Here is an 18793-nt window from a genome sequence, read left to right as displayed (position 1 = left end):
CAGCTGTCCTCATATTTCTACACATTACAGCCATATTTATTAATATTATTGATACACACACAATCACATACATAAATATCAATACATTTATAGATTCAAAGAAAATGTCTCTCCTTTTCACCACACAATTAGATAATTGAGTTCCTCTCTCCATCCCCCCCACACCACTTTCTATCCACTCTTCAACTAGACGACTTCAATTCAAAGGAATGTAAATTAGGGTGGTTGTTGGTAGAGATAGAATGGGACCTGGTTAGTGTGTAAGTAAATATGTATTATCCGAACCAGCTTTGGGTACACAAACTTTTACGGATCATAAAAAAGATCCGAGGGATTTATAGCATGGTATTGGTCCTTATTTATTGGGTCCAGTTCAATCCAGTATTAGGACCGGTCATAACGGTCTTTGCGGTCAGTTCTTAAGACTGTCGGCCCTTTGGACTCTCAGTAGTCTTAGTCTGTATTATTTAGGGCAGAGGATCGTATTCCAGCCTGGTCCCGTATAGTCGAGTCCCACTTATCTGTCCTTAAAAAAGGTTAGATCGATCCCTTGTGACGTCTTTGAGGTGTTTTTCCGCAAGATATGAGGAATGATATTTATACATATCTCATGCTTAATAGACCATCGACATGTTTTATTAAAAACTCAAAGGAACAGTCCCAAGGACCGATAGTAGTAAGAACCAGGGGCATCTACAGGATTATACATATATATACTTTTTTTTTTTTTTTTGGGGGGGCAGTTTGTTTAATTAAAAATTAAAAATTTTTTGGGAAAAAATTTCCAATCTTAAATTTTTTTGAGAAAATTTTCAAAAATCCATAGTTATTCATAGAAAATTAAATTGTTTGATAAAAAATCTATAGCTATTGAAAGAAAAGTTCCTTTCAAACATGAAATTTAAAATATAAATTTTTAAGAAAAAAATTTGAAATATTAAATTTTTGGGAGAAAAATTTCAAAAATCCACATCTATTCACAGAAAATAAAATTTTTTGTAATTTTTTTTTTGAAAATTAAATAAAATTTCAAATATTAAATTTTCTAGTATAAAGAAAAAAGTCCTTAATTTGAGAGGGGCCAGCCCACCCCCTACGTACGCCCCTGGACACAACACTAACTGTCAATAATAGAACTGACTGAACAAAGAAAAATAAAGTTGATTGACGTCATCACAGACCGAACATGATAAGTTTTAGGACTGACCTACAGATCGGAACTGGAACGGACTGCAGCCTTTATTTTAAAACAAGGACTGATAAAACACTAAAACAGATTAAAAAAAAGAGGTTTGAGGCTGATCGAAATATTAAGGAAGAGATGGAGGGAATCAACAAATGTGCAAAGTTGATTTTAGAACGCATTCAAAGCCCTCTGATTTCTCATTACACATGGTGTGTCAATTATAGGCTCATTACAAATTCGCTGCCTACAAATAAATGGATGAAAAAGAAGTGTAAAAGTATTGGTAGGCTGTGTGAGGAGAAAGAAGTGGATGATGATATTCATTTATTCCTGAAGTGTCCTTATTCACAAAATGAGAGAATGAGAATTAGACAATATTTGGAAATCGTTGATGAGGGGAATATCTAATTGTCGTCGGACTTAATGAGAGCTAATATTATTACAATGAAATTTGTGTCTTGAATGTACAAACTATTATCGATTGACATTAAACCAAAAGCTCTGGATTGATTGAAGTTTTATTGACTATGAATGGTCTATTCTAAATACAAAAATTAATTTTAGATTTGTAAATTCTTTATTTCGGTATTTTTAAAACTTATGTTATTTTAAATATCTGACAATTACCTTTTTTGTATCACGCAATCTTTTTTCTGCAAAGATACAAGGAAAAAAAAGGCCCAAAATCAGTTGGTAAATAATAGACAATTTTTTTCGAGCTATGAAACTATTGTTCAGTGATTATTCACGGTTAAAAGGAGCTAATTATAGTTCAAACTATCAACGTTCAGAACATTTATTACGAGAAAAGACGTAAAAATATATATACAGCTGACAAAAAACTACACCGTATATATTTTGTGAGATCATTACGTTGTGCTCACATATACAAAAATGTACACTGTATTTAGTGTTCAGCTGTCAAATGTTTCTTCCCCCCCCCTCCTCTTATCAGTGTTATTACAATTGATTGGTTGTATAAGACTTAGTTCTTATTAAGATGTGAACAGTTATCAACTATTATTCCTAATATCTCCATAGGTGGAAAATGTGCTAACTATCAACTGATTTTTTGGTCTTTTTCTGTTTCTTTTCGTAGAGAAATTGCGAGATACAATAAAGATAACGACTTGTTCAGTATTATTATTACAATAATTACTAATAATTATGTTTGAATAGTAATAACATTGGATAATTGATTGTTTCAGCATATGTAGTCATTGAAAATGTAACATTAATCCGCAGTCTATTTTGTTTAGGTCTTAACTTTGGATAAAATACTCATAAAAGTCGAGACAAGTATCTGTCTAATTTTGATGTCGTATCTGGAACCGAAATTTACTCAGTATTTACGTATAAAGATCCGAACCGATCCGTATCCGAGAAAATGTGGATTCTTGTTATCTATATTTGTCGGTCAATTAATTTCGAATTTCGATTACAGCTAGTGCGGAAAAGTTGTGATAACAAAATATCTCATACAAAATAAAGTTAGAAAAAAGGTAACAATTATTTATTTAGTCAATATATATTAAAATAAAGCATTGTTCATTATTTTGCATAAAATAACTTTGATGGACACTTTTCTAAGCTATAAATAATATTACTATAGATTTTTGTTTCTAAAGCCATCCTGTTGGGCAAGTAAAAATGAGAGATACTAACTGAAAATGTTTAAAAAAGAAGCGAGCAATACGTGTTTTTTTTTTCACAATGTAAACTTTGTATTTAAAAAAAAAAATATTACTAATAGATTATAAAAAAATCTATCAAAATGATTTTATGCAGCAGAATAAATAAATGCTTTATTTCAATATTTATTTACCCTAAATAGTGTATTTTTGTCTTTTTGTCAAACTTTGACCAAGAAGATGACATCGTAAAGCAATTGAATTTTGCATAGGTCCTTCTCTTACAAATTGACAACTTTTCCGTAATAGCTTTTGTTCATAATTGGAAAAAAGTTGAATAAACAAACCCCCCTAACTTCTGTACATAAGAAAAAGAAAGACCCCCCTCATGATGAATTTTTCTTTGGGCATTAACTTTTTTTTTTATTCTCTCCTTCCCCAACAATCTCTCCTCTGAATAATCCTCAAGATATTGATTTTTTTCTTGAGAGAGTTATTTTCCTCACTCGTTATCTGTTTTTTCCCCATTGTTGTATTAATAAAATAAATATCTTAAATTCTTTTACAACTCCCAATTCTTTTTATTTTACTAACATATTTAAAATACCACGGATAAATATCCAGGTCAACCTTAATTATTAGGAACAAATTGTTTTCCCGTATCCCATTATTTGTTGTTATAGATCCTTGTTATTATTTTTTTGCTTCAGGGAACCCCATGTTATTCTTTTTATCCTTGTTTGTTTAACTCTATTGAATGTGTGAAGATGACGATGCTCTTGAATGTTCATGTTCTTTTAAAGAGGTGTTAACAAGGAGGAGGGTAAGACCTCATGATGATCCAATAGATTAAATGGCCTTTACAACCTTTTTTCTTCTTGAGTTGAGTAGCAATTTGTTTTCCTTCGTTAAATCTAATTTAATAAAGCAAAGTTTATCTGTATGTTTGAGGGAAAGGTGGTAATTTTTGTCAATTTTTAATTTTTTTAAATCTTGTCAATTAATAAAATATTGCAGGCGTTTCGCATGTCGCATTGAGTGTCACTCGAGGAATCACTGCATATAGTGTACCCTGATGTATATCATATACATATTTTTGAATCTAAGGAATGTTAATTAAATCTCGCAGCCATATTGAATGTAGCATTAGATGTGTATACAGGGTGCATTGTAATCAGTGCATCCTGATGTATGTCATATACATATTTTTGGTCTAAAAAAATAACAAAGAAATTTCGCAGGTGTTTTACATGTAGCATTAAGCGTGTGTAGCTAAGGCTCAGCTAGCTTGTGCTCTAGAGACTAAAGTAGGATCATCAGTCAAAACGTCATAATTGTTTTTTCTCAAGCTGTTATTAATATTCTTGAAGAGAGAAGATCCTATGTATTGAGTAACTATGTGGGAGTGTCCTATTTCATTAAAACGGTAAGAAACATTGATGATTTCTTGCATAGTTATCTACCATATTATTAAAGCAAAAATTTATGTTCGCCGCCGGACAATACCAGGGACAACCACTAGTAAATTAATAAGCCATAACCCCCCCCCCTATTGGTCTGATGGAGTTGCACCGACCCATGCCCCGTTACTATGGGCGGTTGCTTCACCCACAGACTAAAATATCTTTGTCGAATTTGGTGAAAATAAAATATCATATGTCAAAAAATGAATATATGTTGTCAAAATTAGTTTTTTTTTGTCACAATTTGAAATTGACAGTATTCATAATTGTCAATATTTTTATAGATTTGTCTCTTCAAAAAAAGATCATTTGTTAAAACCATACTCAGTATAACATATATCAGTGTACACGTAATTTGGAAGAAATTGACCCCTTTTTTTTAACCTTTGATATGACTTTTAAACAATGACATGCAGACTGATATATGTTATACTGGGGTGGACAAGTTAGTTTGATTTAATAGTTAATTTTTTAAGAAACTTAATTTTAAGGAATAGTTATTGTTTTCGACTAGAATTTCTTGATAAAAACAAAATGACCATTTTTTTTCTCCAAAATTAGGATATTTAAAATTTTGAGGTACATCATATTTTTTTATGTTGCATTTACCTGTTATTAATTCAGTATAGGTGGGAAGGATCAAATGGGTACTATGGTTCCGGTGCCACTGTTAGAGACACACTTATCCGAAGTAGGACTGATACCGTTATAAAAATGGAAGAATGGCGATTTTTTTTATCATAGGAGACTAGAATCGAATCTAATAAGTTATTATTACTTGTCAGCTAACGATTTTCTACTTTTATTACACCTCACTCGTATTATGAAGGTGGATTGTCTGAACTCGAAAGCACTTTTGTTAAGCTCTGAACATTATCTACGGTTCTATGAAAGTTGTCATTGTCAAAATTTCCAATCATTTACCAAAAAAAAAAAAATCAGAATACCTCGGGTAAAAACTTGTTTTGTGCCATAGCAAGGGCCACCAAGCAAGTTAAAAACAACTGCCGATGATTCATAAAGCATTTAAGCCCCTCTTAATACTTTTATAATGAGCCCTAGGGTTGATTAAACTCTACGGTAAATACAGCAAGCAGATAAAAAACCACCACTGTAGCTTCACAAAGCATATAGGTTCCTTCCAAATACTCCAAACTAAACTCCGATTTGGGTTCATTAAGACTACTGTAGGGGGCATCAAGCAGGTTAAAAACTACTGCCTACACTTCATAAAAGCATTTAAGGCCCTTCAAAATACTTCAGTATGATCCCTGGGCCCATGGTTTGATTACGATTATGGCAAAGACACCAAATATGCATATAACCAACGCCACTACTTCACAAAGTATTTAAGCCCTTCCAAATACCCCAAAATAAACCCTGCATTAACTACGGAGCTAAGAAAAAAAAGTTATTTATGTAGTACGGTACTTTCAAATGGGATAGTCATGGTAAAACCGGGCCGACAGTCAATCTACCATAAACCATATCAAAATTAGCATATGTACAATATATGTGGGCTTGAAATTTATTCAGCAGTTTTTGGAGGGAACATATATGCTTTGTGAAGTGACAGTGGTGGTTTTTAACCTTTGTCGTGTCTTTGCCGCAGCCTTAATCAATCCATAGGCCCAGGGTCTATTTTGGAGCATTCGGAAGAGGCCTATATGTTTTTGAAAAAGCGGAAGTAGTTTTTTTTTCTAAATGACACTTTTCCAATGGCAATTTTCCGTGCAGGATCAACGGTTAAATCAAGAATTCTTGACAGTTGAAGAGAATTGACCAAGTAACAACTGATATGGGGCCTATTTTTTTTATATATTTTTTTTTAGGGAAAGGTTGAGATACACAATAAAGATTGCTATGTGTTAAGTTAATTTATGTTTAAAAGTTAAACCACCATTAAAATGTAGAAGCCTGAATCGCATTAATAACACTTTTTGGCGAGCCAAATGGAGTTTGCTGCTCTGATTTAGTTGGAATTATTTAACTTTAAATTAATATATAATTTTTATGCGAATTTGTTCATACGGTATGTAGAGTAAAAAAATTGTTTATAAAATAAACTTGATATTATCAAAATTTTGTGTTTATCTGGATTTGACTGAATGTATATTGTAGGAGTACATCGTTTTTTTATTTTTATTTTTTAAATGTTTGGGCAAGGAACTAAAAAATATTAGTTTATTTCAACAACAACACCCTTCCCCCTTCCCATGAAAGTTTTGTTTTTTAAATATATCAAAAAGATTTAAATTATTCCACCCTTTTCCCCACTCCCCAAAAAAGAGCCACAAAAAAAGGTTACGCACATTTTCCTATGTACAAGACGGGGTTGAACAAAAACGTACACTTATTTCGTTGATATGTGTGTGGCTTTAGATTAATGTGGCCTTAAAAGCCTATTGTTATACTTTTAATAAATCGTTAAAAAACCTTTAAAAGATTCTACTTAGATTTATATATATATATATGTTTGATAATTTGTACAGAAGTATCAAGGATCCATAGGTTAAATTTCAAATTAAATTTTTGTTTGAAAAAAATTTAAAAAAAAAAAAAAAAAATTAAACTTATTGGAAAAAAATTTCAAAAATTATATATTGAAATATTGAATTTGTGGAAAAAAAATCAAAATCTACAACAATTCAAAAAAATTAAATTTTTTGAAAAAAATAATTTTTTGGAAAAATAATTCAAAAACTAAATTTTAAATATTCACGGAAAATTAATTATTTAGGAAAAATTATTAGAAAATTAAATTTCAAATATTAAATTTTTCGTGAAAAAATTTAAAAATCTATAGCTATTCAAAGAAGATTAAATTTTTTGAAGAAATAAAAGGAAAGTGATATTTCAAATATTAAATTTTTTGTGTAAAAATTTCAAAAATCTATACCTATTCAAAAAAATTTCAAACATGAAATTTATCATATAAAATGATTTCAAAACAAATTTGAAATATTACATTTTTTGCAGAAAAATGTAAAAAAACCGATACCTATTCACAGAAAATGAAATATATTGGAAAAAAAATTGGAAAATTAAATTTTGAGGAAATTATTTTTGGAAAATTAAAATCAATTCCAAATGTTAAATTTTCTAATAATAAGCAAAAATTCCTGTATTTGGGAGGGGCTGCAGCCTAAGATCGTTTTTAATCCACAAATTTATATAAATGCAAATATTATCATCTAACAATTGGAATAGGATAAAATCTCAGCAATACCAACAGTTTCAAATGGTACCATACGACCTAATATAGTTTTGAAATTTTTTCATTAAGGGTCCATTCCTTGAATAAGTGAAACATGTAGATAATGGATGCCTAGGCCAAATAATGCAAACCTTTTTTTTTTTTTTTCAAAACTGTGTACATTAAAATGGCGGAATCGAGGTAGTGTTTGAGGTCCATGGAAGTCATACTGAAAATTAATATACTATTACCGTCTATGGCAGGAGTAGGCAACCTTTGAGACACGGAGTGCCAATTTCAACATTTCTAATCAATGAGTGTGCCACTATCAACAATATTGATAAAAAAAACCCACATAAACTATGGGAATATGTTCTAATTTGCCCGTGCCAGTGAATATGCCTCTGTGTGCCAGCAGTGGTCCGCGTGCCATAGGTTGCCGACCCTGCTGTTCAACATAATCTCTTTTAAAGAGACAAGATACTTCAAGTTTAAATTAGAAAGTATTTGACTAGATCTTGTAGGTTCTAGCTATAATTAATTATTTTCTCCTTCTTTATATAAAAAAAACACCGTTGAATAGAAAAAAAAATACAGACTGATTAGAAAATCAGTCCTAGGACTGATCCAACAATTCAAACAACTCTTTGAATAGTCAGTATCTATCTGGTTCAATAATTATACATAATATGAAACAAAATGAACGTCTTGGAGTGCCCGCAGGCTGAACCCCACATTTGTTACTGTTATTTAAGCCGTAGAACACGAAAATGGTCATTAAAACTTTCAAGCTCGACTCGACAGATTTGCCTTTTTTTTCCAAATCAAGTTTAAAAGGTATATCTATGATTCAGTGCCATATTTCGACATGAAAGAACTATATAAAGGAAAATTGATACAAACTTTTCAGCATTTGAAAAATGATTAGAATTAATAAAAATGCATGTAACCACCAAAAAATCGAGTAAAATTACCTAGAAGCTAATATATTTTTTTATTTTTTCTTCAAGTGCTTTATATTCTATTTAAAGTTATAGAATAGTCCTTATATTTTAATTAAAAATAAGTTGCCTTTAAAAAAGATCCCTTTTGATTGATTTTTGGTCAATTTAGTATTTAATATTTTTTATGATATTTCATAAAATAAGTTGGTTAGGTTGCGCTGAATATAGATTAATATAATATTCCAGGAAAAAAATTCAACTACTTATGAGTTTATAGCTAAATACATAATAATACCATAATTATGGATGATTAACCTCCGCATATGTCAGGCCCAAGATAGATAAAAAAAGGCTTACTGTCCAATTTTTTGGAGGGTATTTTTAACTGTGGTTCAAATAGATATTTCATCCCACTTAATCCATTTCTTGATCCTTATAATCTCTTGAAAAAATCTTTTTCATAAATTATAAAATAAAAAAATACGGAATTTAAATCCTATTAAACAGAAAAATTACCCATGTTGAATATCGTTTGGGTATTATTATTGTTATAGGTATGAAATACAAATCCCAAATATTATATGTAATTATATATCCATTTTTATAAGCTCCTTTTCGATGGAATTGTTTTTAAGAAATTAAAAATATATCATCCGATTTATCTGCTTCCTGAGATAATTGATTTATATCGATCTTTCTCTATATGTGTAGAACAAACATAAAATAAGTTATAACTTTGTTCCTCTAAAAATAAATTTCCTTACAGATTTTCACTCTTCGACTCATACTCCTTAATCAGGGGCGTCCAAAGGGTAATATATATATTTTTATACTATTATTTGGGGGAAGGGGAGGTTGACAAAAAATTAAATATTTCAGGAAAAAATTTCAAAAATTCATAGCTATAACCACAAAAAAAAAATTTAAATATGAAATTTTATGATTATTTTTTCGAATTAAATTTAAATTTTTTGAAAATCCATTGCTGTTCACAGGGAATTATTTTTTTTTTTTTGAAAAAAATATGAAAAAATAGATCTTTTGGAAAAATAATTAGAAAAAATAGATTTTTTGAAAAATAATTAGAAAAATAATTTTTTGAAAAAAATTTGAAAAAGTACATTTTATGGAAAAAAATAATTAAATTTTTTGAAAAAAATATTTGAATTATTAAATTTTTTGGAAAAAAATTTCAAAAATTTCAAAATCCAGAACTTTCATAAATTTAATAAATGATATTTCAATTTTTTTTTCAAAAAATTCAAAATCCCTAGCTGTTCAAAAAAAAAATTATATTTTTTTTTACATACTTTTCAATTATTAAATTTTTTGGAAAAAAATTTCAAAATCCAGAGCTTTCAAAGATTTTTTTTTAAATTGTTATTTAAATTTAATAAATGAGATTTCAATTTTTTTTTCAAAAAATTCAAAAATCCCTAGCTGTTCACAAAAAATTATATTTTTTTTACATACTTTTCAATTTTTAAATTTTTTGCTCTTCTGCACAATTTGTCCGAATGACGAAAAAAAAATTTAGTCAAGTACAGTTCTGTCCTGCATATCAGCTCTGAAAACTTATAAATTTTTTTGGCCCTTGAGGATGTCACTCAACTTTATATATTCTTTTTTTTAAATCAGTTCTAGTTTTTTGTTGTATCCTGCATATCAATCCTAAAACTTAGAAAGTTTAGTCCTTGATGGCGTCACTCAACTTTATTTACACCTTTTTCAGTTCTAGTATTGACAGTCCGAAGGACCGATCCTAAGACAATACTGGATCAAAAACATATGGAATGACACAACATTAGTTTGGACTACAATTACAAAAGAGAACCCTGTCATATTGTTATCATATTTTTTCATCTCTATCAATTTAAGTGAATTTTCTATTCCTTTTGTTATTTTTTATGAAATAAAATTGCACAAATCAATTTTTCTCCTGTTTTTCTATTTCATTTATAACTGTTTGTTCCTCACATATTTTGTATGTTTGTCCATGGGATAAAATCTTACATACAACATACTACGAAACCGGAAGGATTCGCGGAAGGGAGTAAGTTATGTTAACCATGTTTTGAATTGTTAGTTCATTGATGAATCAATGTACAATGTACATATTTTGTCTTTATGAGACGGAACTAATGGAGAACCTTGCCATTCAAAGATGCTCCATTGTTAAGAGATGGATAATGTATCAAAAGGAATTAACATAACAAAGCGGGAACTTATACCCAAGAATAATCGCAATAATAATAATGATAAGAATAACTATTTCCCAGAATACAAATAGATTTATTTATCTTTATCAGTGTACATAGATGGATAAATTATTACGTTGAGATGGGAGGAAATTTAATTAACTCATTTCGGGATGAACACACATAGAAATGAAAGCTACAGAATGACCACCCATGTATCCATAGAGCACAAGAACCCTATAAATTAAAACACTTTCGTTTGATAACACAGATATATGTAATGGTGATGGATTAGGTATTGAATTAAGGACCTTTAGGAGTGAAAGGATTTGATACAATGGAGCATATGCTAAACTTTCATACCTATATATAATACTTAGAAAAGTGTTTCTCAAACTGTGGGACGCATCGTGGAGTAATTTCTAAGGTGTTTAAATAGATTTTCAATTAGTATCTTTATTTTGAATACTACATCAAAAATTATTCTTTAAAAACCACAAAAATATCATTATTGTACATAATAAAGTCTACATTTTTATCTTAGCGATGAAACGTCGTGATTCGATCTAATTAAAAAAGAATAAAGCATTTTTTGCACGATGTCATAACATTAGATGTCTGGCATCTTATTTGAGGGATGGTTTTCAATAGTGTCCCTATATGACAGCATCAGAACATATACAAGCCAAAACGTGTAGTATCATTTATATTTGATCCTCGTTATATTTAATTAAGAGGTTTCATTACGGAACCAAAGTACAGCTAAAACAAAGTATTTCTTTTTAAATCAAGAAAAGGCAACCCAAAACCAATTTGTGATATGTTTTAATATTATATTTAGCTATACTTTTTATTCAGTGTATCCTCCTTCGCAAGCAGCAACAGCATCGAAACACCAGCGAACAGATTGTCAGCTCTTAAGGATGTAAGCCGTGTACATGGCGTACCACGCTGTCATGATGGTAGCTCGAAGCTATCCCAAATTTAGATGAAAGGTGTGGCAGACCTTTTTCTCCAAAATGTCTCAAACTGCAAAATCCATGGATTGAGGTTACAGCTGGAGGATGACCATAGGGAGGCAGACCAGAAGTCAGTCATGTTGTTGCAGCTACAGTTTCGGGTTTTCTTGGCTCTAAAGGACTGTAATAAAAATTCTTGATGTTGGAGACAGTCTGAATGAAGATGTCAAAGGTCCCTGCTGCCTTCTCGGCACTGAACCCGGCACGGAGGAGATCACATACGTGTTGCCTTTTTTGTTATTTCTCCGACATTTTACACTTAAGACATGGGATAAAAACAAAAATTGTTTATCTTGGTTTCAGCCCTGACGTGTGGTTGAGTAATGTCACCCACTAATTAAAAATAGCAGGGATTAACTCTTAAATAAATGATACTCCAAGTCTTGTGTCCCCACTCTCTAGATGCTCTGATGTTGTCCATCGTAAGGAACACTATTTAAACCCCTACCTCAAATCAAATGGCCAACATCCAGCATTATGAAGTCATGTGAAAACGTTTTATTCCTTTTTAAATTGATTGCACTACGGCGTTTCCTCGCTGACACAAAAATATATACTTTATTTTGTTGTCAGCTGTAGATTTGTCTGTTTTCCCCTTTTTCTCCTAACCTTTTCACCGAAAAAAAAGCAGAAAAAGGCCCAAAATCATATGGTAGTTATCTAAATAAGTCAATCATACCAACTGTTATATAGCTCTTATTACTCCCAGACTATCACCGTCTTACCGTCTATACTGTGTTACAAGATTGCTTAGTAATATTCTATTAAAAGCGTCACTATAAATTTGCATAATTTTGGACTACAAAAACTGTCAACTAAACTTTTCCCCCTCCTCACCAGTTTGGAACCCCCTTGACTCCTAGGTGTGGTGATGCGGTTTCGTTGAATAAATGTCTTCTCTATAAGCCTAATAAACATGGATGTTTCTTGATTTCAATAAATATTAAAAAATAAAGATGTAGTTTCATTAGTCCATGCATAGACATGAATTACTCCGACGTCAATCCTCAATATTAATTCGAGTCCAGCAAGGTCTTACACTTATAATTCTCCAAAAATCATCCATCTTTTAAGAACTCCGAGACTTTATATTTGATGCTCTCGCCTCAATACTAAAGAATAATGATAACAGCTTTGCAGAATAAAGAACTTTGTTCAATTTTCAAGAGCAAAAAGTATCGCACTCGTGTTTGATCATATTTTTTACAACTGCATGTATGATTAATTTCAGTTCATGTGGTCTTGTTTTTATACCTGAGTTTTTAAATCAAGTGGAATTCCACATTCCATTTTCAAGTGAAATTTCAAAATTTAAATTTCGAATTGAATCAAAAATCTGTGGGACTCTGGCCAACAAATTTCCATTTCTCATCCCCGTGGCCCCTTATCTAAGGAGTTAAATCGCTGTGAGTGTCTCATAGGAAAACTTTCTAGTTCTATTCTGTCTTTATTTTTATATATTTATGAAATACAATATAATATAACCTCTATAATTCATATTCAAACCAAAAATTAAAAAAAGTTCATCAAATGTCCTAGATCAGGGGTCTCCAACACGTCGCTCGCGAGCTACCAGTAGCTTGCAGACTCTTTCCAAGTAGCTCGCCAAAGGCCCTTGGCTACATAATACTTAGTATCGATGTTACCTTATTTTAGATAATTTTTTTACTAGAAATAATACTAAAAAAAGGTCAACAGGATTTTTATCTTTGAAATTTGATCATTTTTTTATTAAAGATAATTTGATTCTCGCATTTCTTTTTTGCTACGTCATATAAAGGTTAATATTTTATGACGCAATGGGGTTACAAATAACAGTTTCAATATCTATTTAGTATAGAACACTGGCCTTAGCTATAGCAAAGGGGCCTACTTATCGTGCATTGTAATAATGGATCTACATTGAATTGCGCACCAGACAAACACTCAATTTTTATTTGTGTTAATAAATTATCCAAGCATAAAGTGCCTCAATATGCTTATTGTTTCTGTTAACATATTTTTACAAGGATATGACAATATAAAGATCCTTCAACAAATAATAAATAGTTACTTGCCTTTCTAAAGCTTTCACAAGGCAGCGAACGCAGATAGAAAAAAAAAGTCTTAGGAACATTAAAATATTTTCAGAAACATGATTTTTATGGAATCAAAAAGAAATAACTCATTATCAATTTGTGATATGTTCAAATAGTATATTTAGCTATATTTTTTATCCAATATGTCCACTTTCACAAGCAATAACAGCCTGAACACACCGGCGAACAGATTGGCAGCTCTTGACGATGAAGTCTGCATCCATGGTGTACCACGCTATCATGATGGCAGCTCGGAGTGAATAAAGTTGGATGAGAGGTACAGCAGATATTGTTCTCCAAGACTATCCAGACTGCAAAGTTCAGGGGGTTGAGGTCAGTGCTGGAGGAGGGCAAGAAGTCAGCCATATTGTTACTACAGAAGTTCTGGTTCTTCTTGGCACTTTCTTGCGTCCAGTCATAATTCCCCTCCGGATAGGGGATCTTCAGCCACAGTAAGACTGTGTGCTTTAGCATCTTTAATATTCTTCCATACTCACTTTCTCTCCATCCTTGAAAGAGTACAGTGGCATCTTCTTCCCGTCACTGGCGATGACGCCCAGGACAATCACTTGGGATGAATTCTTGATATGGATGCCCTGAGCCTCCTCTTTTGTTTCTGCAATGGGGTGATCATTCTCAAGAGCGTCACGCATGAAGACCTTCTTGTCCGAGTAAATCTGTACTCTATCGTCATTCTTTTCAAGGTAGTAGAGCACACTTTTACACTTGTTAATCATCCGCTGTTTTATGACGTCAGAGAGGAGATGCTTCGTTGTCCGTACATGTGATTTCAGCCCCAAGTTGTCCTGAACGGCCTTACATATGGTCTTGGAGTCGACTTCCATCTTCGTGGATATATGGCAGATTGAAGCCGTAGGATTTGCTTTGATCTTGGCTACCACATCATATATGAAGGCCACCGAACTACTGCAAGTTTTGTATCCCCATTATGTATTACAAACAAATGGTATTAAAAAAACGTCATTTTATATTCATTGATGTTTTTAGTTTTCTAAGAGATGCGTCTTTGTCTTTTTTTTTAAAATGTGTTTAGTGTTTGTAAATAGATGCACTCATTAGAAAGCATTTGATAATAATAAAAAAGGATTTTATGACGATTCTGTTCATAATAAAATTACCACATTGTAAGTAAGCAATTTATGGCATAACTTTTAATACCTTTTGAGGTATATTTAATTTGATTTTAGTGTTGTACACATACACCATATTCGTCGATAATTACCTAAAAAAATATTTAGATTGAAGTTATATTTGTTACCCATTAAAACAAAAGAAAGCTAGAATTGTTTTTCTCGAACTTGAGTCCGGATTATATATTTTTATTCTGAAATGTATACAACAATCGTCAATTTCTATTTTCATTCACTCTTTGGATGTGTTGCAAATTCCACTTGAAGTAGTATCCAAAATTGATCCTGACAGAAATTGATAGATTTTATTTCAAAGGGGACATATAATTGGAGTCAAATGAAGTCTCATAAAAGCAAAGAAAGGCTTTAGGTAAACTATAGTTCTCATTTTTGGGTATCTTAGCTCAGAAATTTGAATTCAATGCTTACAATCGGCCAAAATATGTCTATGAAATATTGGGCTGTAATATAATATTTAAAAAAATTGGTGTTGTCATATTTTTCTCAATTTTTGTTCAATAACTAAATTTATAAAACAAGCAACCCCAAGGTGAATTCCCTTTTAACCAGCTTTGTGCCCCATCAACACAAAGGCAAACTAGATTTTTCTCAAAATTGAGTCAATTGAAAAGTCGTCAATTTCTAATAACAAATTATTCTAATTAATCCGTAGAAGACATTGCAAATGGCAACTTTACGTAGCAAAAACACATCGTCACATTGAAATAAACATACATTGATGGATTTGATTGTTGAAAGGGGTCATTTCGGGGTTAAATTAAGTCACATAAATCAAACAAAGATTCTAAACTATAAATAACATTCTTGAGTATGTCAACTTATACCAGAAATGTGAATTCAAAGCCAATAATTCACCCAAATTATGATGTAAAAAAAATTATAAATTGGGCATTTCTCAATTTTCTTGATTTCTGTTGAATATTGTTTTTATATTAACTCACCACATGAATTATAAATGACTTTAACATTATTATGTAGGTCCTTTAAAATATAATACATCAATTTTTGAATCGGTTTTTGTGACGATCAATTTGGGCTACTTTAAATGTAATTTGCAGCAAACCCAATGGGATAATAAGAATAATTCTTATAGATAGAAATGAACGGTGCATATGTTGTATATGGAGTAAATATTTTACTTCAAAAAGTGTCAAATGGGAATTTTTCCGATATTTTCTTTCTTTTTTTAAAGATGGAACGTAGACATAGACACCAAAAAAAAGTTGGTATTTTTGGTTGTAGAAAGAGGTTTAAGAAAGAGTTCTTCGCAATCGGAGAAAAAAATTATAATTACGAGAGAGAAAGAGAGAGAGAGAGCAAGATGAAAATGAGAACAACCACAGAGAGCCCACAAGAATGTTGTTACCCCACACTTCCCCCTCACTTCCTTTCTTTCTGTCTTTCCCACCCAAAAAAAAATCTAAGAAAACAACGTACGTATCATGGGCGGGGGAAGTAAAGAAATCTCCTCCTTAGGAAAGACTTTCTTTCGCACCATACAACGCTCGCTGACGACTCCTCTATGTAGTTAGAGTCATGGATCCTTCTAAGGAATTTCCATCTGTTTCTTCTTATATTATTCCGCCTAAATTCAAAACGGAGCGACTCGATGAAGTTGCCAACATCGATTCTAATCGTATCATGACTTATACTCCTCCAGATGAGGGTCCCCAAATCATCAGTGCAGCAGAGCCTTTAAATCTGGAGCATACTCCACGTTTCGGTGGTGGGATCCCGCACCATCTAACTCACCATCAACATCTCCATAGTCCACCACCACCACCAACACCACATCTTCACTATCCCTTCCTTCATCACAGCATCATTCATAATAGTACCAGCAGTCAGGCACCTTCACTCCTACTGGGGCGGCCACCTACGAGTAGTAGCAGTACTCCACTCAGCGTTGGAACAACGAATCCACTACATTTAGGGGCCACAACACCACTCAGCATTGCGGCCGCTGCAGTCAATCCCCCTTTAAGCATTGGAAGAGCAAGTCTAATTGCTCCACTTAACCTAGGAGCCGCACCGACCACAATTATTCCTCCTTCATCCTTCTCTTCCTCTTCATCCACAAATTCTTCATCTTCCAGCTCGAGTCCCAACAAGGGGAGTAGTGATGAGCCCATCAAAAGAAAAAACAGGCACTGCCCCGCTCATTCTCTCTTCCTCTTTTTATGAGGTCATTACGTTTGTCAGTCTCTATTTATCTAAATCATTACTAGGGATGGGAAAATTGTTTAAATCCTCATGAGTGTAAATAAAAAAGAAAAGTATATGTTGGCAACTTTGATAGACGAAAATATCTACAGAAAAAGATCCCTTAATAAAGTAAAGTGTTCCTTACTCGCTTGAATTTTCAAAATACGGAGAAATAATTAATAAGAGCACCTATATATTGCACGTTGCCAATATATACTGTTTGTTAAATGTATGCTCACGAGGATTTGAACCATTTTCATACTTCTGTTTATGTATAACTTATACGGAGCTTGAGGAGGAGAGAATGAGTGCAGCCCTATTTTAATTCATATCCTCCCTCAATCAGTAAGAAGCACAGGAATGATCGAGGAACACGCCTAAGTATCAACGCCCGTGAAAGACGTCGAATGCATGATTTAAACGATGCTCTAGACGAACTACGAAAGTCAATCCCATATGCCCATTCCCCATCAGTTCGAAAACTTTCAAAAATAGCAACACTTCTCCTAGCCAAAAATTATATCCTGATGCAAAATACGGCTCTGGAAGAACTTCAAAAACTTGTTGCATTCCTTTCACAGTCAGCAAATATTCCGATTCCGAGGGAAAGCCTCAAATCCAACATTTTCAACCCGCCGTCAAAGGGTGCAGGTGGAGCCTCTCCTGCTGGGATGATCCTAGGAAACCCTTCTTCGACTCCATCGACGACGTCATCTGATGATAGCAGTCTCTTTCAAGATTCTCTTCATAGAAAACCATCATCTTGAAGGGGGGAGGAGAAGCCTTTTTCAGCACTCTACAGTACTTAAAGATTTGTACGCACTACATCAGTTTAATAGATTACATATTATTTTAAGCATATATTATACTCTATATTCAATCTATTTATTCACTGTGTCTTTTCATACAATATATAATATTTATTCACCAACCTTTATACATATAAAATAACATAACAAATAATGTTCTTATTCATAATATTATAATTCATAGGTGGCAATTATTATAGCTGACGGCAATACACAAAATTATGCTCCTCTCTCTTTTATACTTTATCTCATATTTTTGATCCAACTATCAATACTAGCACACTAATTGTACTTTCTTTGTACCAAAATGAATAATAACATTTACAATAAAACTATAAGCATAAAATTCAAAATGGAGCATCTTTTGTTTTTATACAAGTCATTGACTCTCTCAACCTTTCCTACTCTTTTACTTGAAGAAAAAGCCCCGAAATTAACTGGTAGGACTATTTTTTATTCAATTCTCGAAAGAAACGCGTTTACCAGATGTAGTCAGGGGTGGAAACTTGGACCTCAGACTTGAAGCTCGACTTGATCTTACATTCAAAGACTCGCCACTCGATTTGGAATCGAAAGCTAGCTTAAACTGAGTTCAAGAATGGCATTAATACAATGGATCATATATTAGGATTCATCTTGTAATGAGCTCAATCGAAGTTTGTTTAATGTCCCTTAAATTGGTTAGATGGAGACGCACTGATTAAATATTACTCCATCTAACCTAGGAATCTTGTGTGAAGTCCATATACAGAAAGTATATTTTTTTCTCTAGGAATGACCGGGGTGCGAACCTAAGCAGATTCAGTTCAAGAGAAATTAATTTCTCCCGAGCGTGCTGTCCATGAGCTACGTCGATTCCATTCCGAAGTTTGAGGACTCGAACTAACCTCCA

General features: G+C 32.2%; 1 protein-coding gene across 1 annotated transcript; it reads left to right on the top strand.

Annotated features, from left to right (window-relative positions):
- Nucleotides 1-16384: 16384 nt before the first annotated feature.
- Nucleotides 16385-18247, top strand: Oli (Olig family). Its single transcript, XM_071887465.1, has 2 exons — nucleotides 16385-17034; nucleotides 17439-18247. Exons 1-2 carry the CDS (start codon nucleotides 16424-16426, stop codon nucleotides 17857-17859), a joined length of 1032 nt encoding a protein of 343 aa, XP_071743566.1. The 5' UTR covers nucleotides 16385-16423; the 3' UTR covers nucleotides 17860-18247.
- Nucleotides 18248-18793: the final 546 nt, after the last annotated feature.

Source organism: Lepeophtheirus salmonis, chromosome 3 (genome assembly GCF_016086655.4).
Source record: "Lepeophtheirus salmonis chromosome 3, UVic_Lsal_1.4, whole genome shotgun sequence".
NCBI classification, from domain to species: domain Eukaryota; kingdom Metazoa; phylum Arthropoda; class Copepoda; order Siphonostomatoida; family Caligidae; genus Lepeophtheirus; species Lepeophtheirus salmonis.
The sequence above is the reverse complement of the archived record's forward strand: the minus strand, read 5'-3'. Positions and strand labels throughout refer to the sequence as shown.